Source organism: Culicoides brevitarsis, chromosome 2, assembly GCF_036172545.1.
Source record: "Culicoides brevitarsis isolate CSIRO-B50_1 chromosome 2, AGI_CSIRO_Cbre_v1, whole genome shotgun sequence".
In the NCBI taxonomy this organism is placed as follows: Eukaryota; Metazoa; Arthropoda; class Insecta; order Diptera; family Ceratopogonidae; genus Culicoides; species Culicoides brevitarsis.
Genome location: NC_087086.1, coordinates 33748681 through 33757706, shown reverse-complemented (window position 1 = coordinate 33757706; position 9026 = coordinate 33748681). Strand labels below are relative to the sequence as shown.

General features: G+C 29.5%; 1 protein-coding gene across 1 annotated transcript in view; it reads left to right on the top strand.

The window, feature by feature from the left end:
• The window catches only part of LOC134831080 (regulating synaptic membrane exocytosis protein 2), a 31589-nt gene continuing 22563 nt past the window's right edge, over nucleotides 1–9026 (top strand). The window contains exons 1-3 of the mRNA XM_063844722.1: nucleotides 1–117; nucleotides 4662–4773; nucleotides 7840–8165. Coding sequence (XP_063700792.1) covers nucleotides 82–117; nucleotides 4662–4773; nucleotides 7840–8165 — 474 coding nt within the window. The 5' untranslated portion in view covers nucleotides 1–81. The remainder of the gene's footprint in view (nucleotides 118–4661; nucleotides 4774–7839; nucleotides 8166–9026) is intronic.

The following is a 9026-nucleotide window of genomic DNA, read 5'->3' as shown; positions in this document are numbered from 1 at the left end:
AAAAAGGATTAGCCGTCACTACCATAATAATTATTTTACAACAATTTAAGAAGGAACGGAACAAACAGAAAAACCGCAAAAATGTTGCCAACGAATGTGATGTCGTTCATGAAAAAGGTAAATGGAATTCTATTGTCGTGAGTCAATTAGATAAATTTGTTTTTGATGACGTTGCCGCTGCGAAGCCATTTTGCTCTGACAGCAAAAACAAAACGTGAAAGAGTGCACTAAATGATCAGATCATTATCCACATCTGACTCTCGTTTCCAACGACGAATGATTTGTGTGATGTCTCTTTGTTGTGTTGCCAGGTGTGTGTGTTTGTTCTGTTAAACGAGCTAATATATATTTTATTTATCCAGTAAGTAGCAGATTCCCATAATGATCCTTTTTCATGTAAATCGCTTTGTTTTTTCATCCTTTTTTTCTCGTTAATGCTTTCGTTTATCAAAACATTAAATAAAAGCGATACTTTTGTGTATGTTCAAAGTAAAAAGAAAGAAAAAATTCATAATCTACAGAAGAAGAAGAGGGACAGAGAGAAAATAAAAAATACGAAACAAAAGAACGAAAATTTCAATCATAATAGCCTCAAGCAATCTTTTTAACATATTTATGTCTCGATAAAAGAAACTTGTTGGCATTTTGCTTTTTTTACTCTCCCGTCTCTCGAATTTTACATGAAACACAAGTTAATAATAATGGAAAACGTCTACAGGGCCTTTGAGAGAAGAAAAATGAATACAAAGTAGGAAAATGGCGGCGGCGGAGATTAACGAAAAAAGTTTACAGAAAGAAATCTGTCAATTGTTTTGATAAAAAATTGACTTTTTGAACAATTTCAGGATTAAGAGTTAGAGTTTCTCTCTAAAAATACTTTTAAATTGATTAAAAATTTGAATTTTCGGTATTAAGAATGTGCATTGGGTCAAAAATTTAAAAAATCGACTTTAAAATGTAAACTGGGAATTTTTATTGAACTTGCCCAATGAACATTCTTAAGCCTTTCAAAAAAAAATAATTTTTAAACACTTTCAAATTGATAAAAATTTTAATTTTGTGTATTAAGAATGTGTATTGGGTCAAAAATTTGAAAATTGATTTTAAAATGTAACCTGGGAATTTTTATTGAAGTTGCCCAATGAACATTCTTAAAGTTCAAAACGATTTTTTTTCCTAAAATTAATACAAAAATACTTTTTGATTGTTTACAAATTCATATTTTATCAAAATTTTGACAGCTGTCAAATTTTCAGTTATCAATTTTTTTAAATCACAAAAACATTTTAAAAACCCAGTAAACATTTTAAAAGTTTTGATACTGAATGAGACTCAAATGATTATTGAAGTAAAAATTTCAGATAATTTTTGACAGCTGTCATCTTCAAAAACTGTCAAAATTGTCAAAAAAAAGCCCCAGTGTACATTTTCTAATGATCAAATCTATTTTTTGGCTAAAAATGATAAAAAAAATATTCTTCAAATAGTTTTCAACTGAAAATTCAGCTTAAAATTCTGACAGCTGTCATATTTTTGGAAAATAAAAACTATTTAAAAAATTTTCCCAGTTAGCATTCTGAAATTTCTGAGGCATTTTTAAAACTGAATGAGACTTAAATGATTACAAAAAAACATTTTCAGAAAAAATTTTAACAATTTTTTTAATTTAAAAAATATCCAAATTGTCAAAAAAAGAGCCCCAATGCACATTTTTAAAGCTCAAATACAATTTTTTGGCTACGAATGAGTTAAAAAAAATCTCTAAATTATTTTCAAATAAAAATTTAACCTAAAACTCTGACAGCTGTCAAATTTAAAGTTGCTGTCAAAATTATATTTAAAAATTTTTAAATTACCCAGTGCACATTTTAACAACTTTTATTTGGCAATTCAGTTTAAAATGACACAAAATAACATTAAAACATCTTGTAAATTGAGTTTTTAACAAAATTTTCGACATTGTAAAATGCCAAAAATCTTTTTCTAGATCCTTTAAGCCCGTAAAACTAAAACTTTTGCCCATTAAAAACTTTCACACGGCACCGACAAGAAAAAACGTGAGGCAAGAGCATAACAATTACTGCTTCGTAAGTCGTCTACTCTACACTATTCTCTCCCTTTTAATTATAATCTGCATAAATTAACAACTTTCTATTCAAAAAACTGTTCGCCTACCTTCGAGAAAATGAAAAACTTTTTTTTTCTCCTTTCCCAAAGTTAAAATGTGTTTGCCAGTAATACAACTGTTGACTCTTGTTAATGTATTTCGTATTTTAAAAATAAACATTTGACTTACCTGAGCAGGGTTTTCTCTCTTTCTTCTGTTTATTACGTTTTTTTTTCTTTAAATGAAAAACAAAAGTTTTTTTTTCGTTGCCAGTGACTTGCCTCGTGCATGTTGTGTGCTCGGTAAACATCTTGAAACTTTAATTCAGAAAACAATTTGTACCTTTTCATGGCCCAACCTTGGAGGATTTAACCCGATTCTTTGTTTACAACTTTATTACTATTATTTGCAAAAAGTTTGTTTGAGATTTTCGTTGTTTTGTGAGATAGTAAATTATTAAAGAGTTTACCCAACTCTTTGTATGGTTTTCTGATTTGTAGTTACATTTTCTTGTTTTCTCGAAACATTTTAAGGGATTAAACATAAGTTTCGTAATGCCTTTTGACGGGAGTGTTCACTTTTTGACGTGCATTTAAGGATAGAAATTGTCTAAAGTTTTGATTGGTTTGTTTTAAAAGAGACAGTTTTGACGTTTGAAACTCTATATGAGACAAATATTCAAGAAAAAACTCGATAAAGAGAGAAAATTCTGTTAAAAAACTTTAAAATTATGAATTTTGGCTAAACTAAATCAAGAACCATGTCAAAGAAAAATTTTTTTTCAGTTTCAATTTTTTTGCAGTTTTGAGTTATAAAATGATTAAAAATGATAAATTAGAGCCCTCTGACAAATTTTTATCCATTTGGAGCAAGATTTGACAAAAATTGCTTTGACACAGTTTTTGACACAGTTTTTTTGCTCTTGATTTAGTTTTCAAATCAAAACTATGTCAAAGGAAAAAATTTTTTTCAGTTTCAATTTTTTTGCAGTTTTGAGTTATAAAATGATTAAAAATGATAAATTAGAGCCCTCTGACAAATTTTTATCCATTTGGAGCAAGATTTGACAAAAATTGCTTTGACACAGTTTTTGACACAGTTTTTTTGCTCTTGATTTAGTTTTCAAATCAAAACTATGTCAAAGGAAAAAATTTTTTTCAGTTTCAATTTTTTTGCAGTTTTGAGTTATAAAATGATTAAAAATGATAAATTAGAGCCCTCTGACAAATTTTTATCCATTTGGAGCAAAATTTGACAAAAATTGCTTTGACACAGTTTTTGACACAGTTTTTTTGCTCTTGATTTAGTTTTCAAATCAAAACTATGTCAAAGGAAAAAATTTTTTTCAGTTTCAATTTTTTTGCAGTTTTGAGTTATAAAATGATTAAAAATGATAAATTAGAGCCCTCTGACAAATTTTTATCCATTTGGAGCAATTTTTATCCATTTGACAAAAATTGCTTTGACACAGTTTTTGACACAGTTTTTTTGCTCTTGATTTAGTTTTCAAATCAAAACTATGTCAAAGGAAAAAATTTTTTCATTTTTTCAGTTTCAATTTTTTGCAGTTTTGAGTTATAAAATGATTAAAAATGATAAATTAGAGCCCTCTGACAAATTTTTATCCATTTGGAGCAAATTTTTATGACACATTTGATTTAGTTTTCAAATCAAAACTGTGTCAAAGAAAAAAATGTTTTTTCAGTTTCAATTTTTTTGCAGTTTTGAGTTATAAAATGATTAAAAATGATAAATTAGAGCCCTCTGACAAATTTTTATCCATTTGGAGCAAAATTTGACAAAAATTTAGATAAATGGAGTAAATTAGGTCATTTTCCATACAAAAATTAAAGAATTAGAAACCACGTGACCATTTAAAACTACTAAAGATACCCATTGCACATTTAGAGTCTTTATCCCAGTTACCATTCTACTCAAAATCATCAAAAATAAAATTCTGAAACTTCATCTCTATGCGAAATTTGAAACTTTTCTCCATATTAAAGTTTTTCAAATTTCAAACCACGTGACCTACTAAATTCAAATTGCTTTCTTTCAGAAGACATTTAAAGCTTTTATCCCAATGCACATTTAAAATTTCATCCTAATGTAAATTTACAAATTTCTCAATAGAAAATCTCATTTCAAACCCAATCCCAATGCACATTTTTAAAATTTTAACCACGTGACCTATTTTATTTCAATTTAAAGGCAAAAACTGTTAGAAACGTCAAAAAATGTCAATCAAACGTCAAATTTTTGTCTTTTCTAACCTCAAACTTGTCATTTTCAACAAAAACTCATAGAAAAACAACAAATTACATTAAAAATTAAATTCTAACCTCAAATTTCATCCTAACCTAACTCTTGAATTGTCAACCCATGTTTCTTAATTTCATTACTCGTCTCTTGAACTAATCACAAAAACACAAGTCAGACAATATATGAATGAATGCAATGCAGCAAACAACATCATCTGAACCTGAAACAAAAATAGAAATTCAATTAAACCGCAATAATAACATTGTTGATTCTATTCTCTAAACTCACACAGATGGTTGCGACAGATGAAACGCCACACCAACAAAGCACGCCCGAAAATACTGGAACATTCGGCAAACTTAAACAAACATTGTCATCGTCTCTGTTAACGGCACAGGATAAAGGTGAGTACTTTTTGATGTGTAGCACTAAAACTAAATTAGGCAATTTTCATGTGTTTTTGTGCGTGGCACATAACTAAAATCAAATTAAATGAAGTACTTTTGGGAGTTTTGTCACTTTTCGGGAAATTTGTTTAGGGAGTTAATCACAATTTTAACGCATTTTCGACATAAATTTCGATAATTTTCGCGAAAAACATCTGTCTGTTTCTCGTCTTCGTGAGATAAGCGACGAGGAAAAAACCCCATTCGATAATTGACAATACGACCCTTTTTTATGCCATTGTCAATTTTAATGGAATTTATATCTATTTTCTCCTTTCTCGGGTGTTTACCTGACGAACGCGGCATACATTTTTTATTACATCACTTCATATTCGTCATCATCGCAAGAAAGGGGCTTACCGAGACAGAATTTTATCATGTCATGTCTTTTTTTCCAAAGGTTCGATCGAATTGTGACATTTCCATATTTTTTTTTGTTCGTGGGTCGATTTTTTTTATGGAAGCACATAAAAAACGATTTGAATATTTTTTTCTTGAAATGTGTTTAAAATTGATTTTTATTGTTCGAGAAAAGTATGCAATCAATTTTACTCAGAAATGCACTAAAAAGTAAGAAATAAGGAAAATTTTCGTGTGAAAAGGGAAAGAATTGATTTTCCATTTGAATGATTAACAAAAGTTTGGACAAAAGGTTCGGTCCTTTGTCACACTTGTTCCTTTTCGACGCGTTTCTGTAGTTTTTGAAAGAAAAACAAAATTTAAGGTCAAATTGATTTTCAGTTCGTACCTTTTATAACATTTGCATTTTTTATATTGTTAAAAAAATAAAATGTTGGAATGAGATAAAAGGAGGAATATGGGAATTAAAATTGCAGTTAACTATTAGATTTTTTTCTCTTCGCTTGAATAAGTTCATTCCAAAGCACACAATCTATCATCATCATCATTGGCGTTTCTTTCGTGCCCTTCTTCCATTCAGTAATATTGATGAATATGTGCTTCGTCGTCGTTTTAATACATTCAACTCTCATCTAACTCAATATTTGCTGTTTTATTTACGAGTCGTACTAAAATGACTTTTATTAGGGTTGTAGGGTGGCGAAAACTTTTTTATGTTTTGAAAGGAGATTGGAAATTGATTTTTTGTTATCTAATGATTTTTTGAACTGAATTCGACTCAACGAATAATTTTTTGAACTGAATTCGACTCAACGAATAATTTTTTGAACTGAATTCGACTCAACGAAGAATTTTTTGAACTGAATTCGACTCAACGAATAACTTTTTTGAAATGAATTCGACTCAACGAAATTTTTTTTATCTGAACTCGACTCAACGAACAAATTTTATTTAATTTCTGATCTGAATTCGACTCAACGAAGAATTTTTTAAACTGAATTCGACTCAAAGAAGAATTTTTTGAACTGAATTCGACTCAACGAATAATTTTTTGAAATGAACTCGACTCAGCGAAATTTTTTTTATATGAATTCGACTCAACGAAGAATTTTTTAAACTGAATTCGACTCGTCAAATTATTTTTTGAGCTGAATTCGACTTAACGAAGAATTTTTTGAACTGAACTCGACTCAACGAAGAATTTTTTGAATTGAATTCGACTCAACGAAGAATTTTTGAACTGAATTCGACTCAACGAATAATTTTTTGAACTGAATTCGACTCAACGAATTTTTTTTTATCTGAACTCGACTCAACGAACAAATTTTATTCAATTTCTGATTTGAATTCGACTCAACGAATAATTTTTTGAACTGAATTCGACTCAACGAATTTTTTTTTATCTGAACTCGACTCAACGAACAAATTTTATTCAATTTCTGATTTGAATTCGACTCAACGAATAATTTTTTGAACTGAATTCGACTCAACGAATTAATTTTTTATCTGAATTCGCTTTAAAAATTCATTTTCAACGTTCAAAAAAATGTTCATCCTCTTTGTCCAGACAACAACACATGCTTCCAGTGCAAGAGTAATTTAGCTTTGATTACTTCACTCACTCAAACTGAAACAGTAACACGTCCCGTCAGCTCTTAATACCCGAAGTACATCGCAATATGTCGTCGCAACGAAAATAGTTAATACACTGTTGCACATTTTAGAAAATTAATGTTTTCCAACATCGTCACTTGCCAACATGGGAGTGAAGTGACGTGAAGTGCTGTCGACAAGTGTCTCGTTAAAAGGTCGGTCGATTTGTTTGTTTTTTTCTAAACAATAATAAAAAATCAATACATCGCTTCTTTGCAATTAATTTTTTTTTTCTAATTATTTCAGCGAAACGCACCCTTTCTCGCTTCACGATGATCCAATTAATGCACATTCTCGCTTAATTGGGTCAAAAGAACGTTGCTTATCGCATTTCATGTGGTGCAAGGTAAAAGCCGCCGCTCCATTCGGTTCGCAATAATAGAAAAGTGTCTTGTCACTGTTGTCTAGAACGGGAAAATTTATGCACAGACACGCAGCGTCGACGTGCTTGAATTAATGTTGGCCCATGCCGGAACGTGATAAAATCTCACCTGGAAAGTATCCGATGCGTTGACAGTCACGTGGGCTCCGAAAAATCCGAGAAATTTCTTTGTCGAAACGTTTGCACGTCACTTCGGGGTTTTCCGTTGTCGTCGTAATTTCCTCCCATTCGTCGTCATTCGCGTCATTTTCATCGAAATTCAAGTTGATTTGCTCGCGATTTTGGAAAATTTGTCGTTTAATGTCCTTCGATGCGGCGCATTTTTCATCGGGCGTCGAACAAAAACTCGGATTTTCCTCGTCGCAGACAGTTCCTTCGACGCAAGCATGCGAAATTGGGATTTCCACGTCTCCGTCGTCGGGCGTTTGGCAGACTTCATATTCGCGCGCGTTCACACAGCGAAATCCGTACTCCCCGCATGGCTTTTGCGACGTTTGAGCAGTTGTTAGGGAAATTTGCCAATAAAAAATCAGCAATAAAATTGTCTGGCATGACATTTTGCACATTTTTCTCTGAAATGAAGGAAATTTCTGCGGTTACTTTAACAAAATTTTCATTTTTTTCCGTAGTTACGAACAAAATGTCGCCTCGCCCATCGATAGTTCCCGAATCGGATGCCTCGAGTTCGCCCCAAAGTCAGATTAGTTCGGCGACGGCGACAACAACCACGGGCGAGAACAACAATCAGCAGCAAAATAGCAATTTGGCGAATCAGCAACAGAAGCAGAATCAACAGAATAACAATCAAACGAGTGGCGGGAAGCGAACAGGGTCGTGCAGGGTCTGCATAAAGTCCTTCAAGCCAAATGAATTTAGCAAAACGTGTTTTGAGTGTCAGCAACGCGTTTGTGAGGATTGTGCGAGTTACAGTAAACTTGATCCGGATGAAGATGCGGTAAGGAATTTTAAATTTTTCTTTAAATTTATTGATTTTTAAGATTTTCTGAAAATAAATTGAAAAATGCGAAAAAAATTATAAATTTTTCAAAAAATTAAAATTTTCTTAAAAATTTGAAAAATATTTTAAATTTCATAAATTTTTATAAATGAGTAAAGTTTTTTTTAGCAAATTTTTAAAATAATTCAAAAATTAAAGAAAATTCAGAAAAATTAAAGATTTTCATAAAAAAATTCTTTAAAAAAAAAAAAATAAAAATTTTTTTTTTTAAATCGAGAAATTTTTGAAAATTTCGAAGAATTTAAGAAATCTTGTGAAAATTCATGAAATTTTCTAAAATTGAAGAAATCTTGTAAAAATACAAGAAATTCAACAATTATTTAATTATTTTTAGAGAACTCATGAATTTTCAGTAAATTGGTAAAAAAATTTAATTTTCACTAAAAAATTGTAACAAAAGTATCAACTTATAAAGTTTTAGATAGATCTCAAATTTTAAAATAATTTAAGAATATTCATGAGTTTTCTATAAAATTGAAGAAAAATGTTGAAAATTCATAAAAATTCGATCAAAATTTCTAAAAATTTGAAAAAAAAATCGAAAAATTATAAATTAAAAAAAAAATAAAAATTATTAAAATATTATTAAAATTCGAATTTAATGAAAATTCAGCAAATTGAGAAAAATTTATTGAAAATGAATTAAAAAAAATTAGAATTTATTCGAAAAATTTGTGAAAATTTAAAATTTTCTTAAAGATTTTAAAAAATATTTAAAAATTCATAAATTTTAATAATTTTAGAAAATTTAGAAAATATTTTAAAAATTAAAAAAAAATAAAAATTAATGAACTTTCA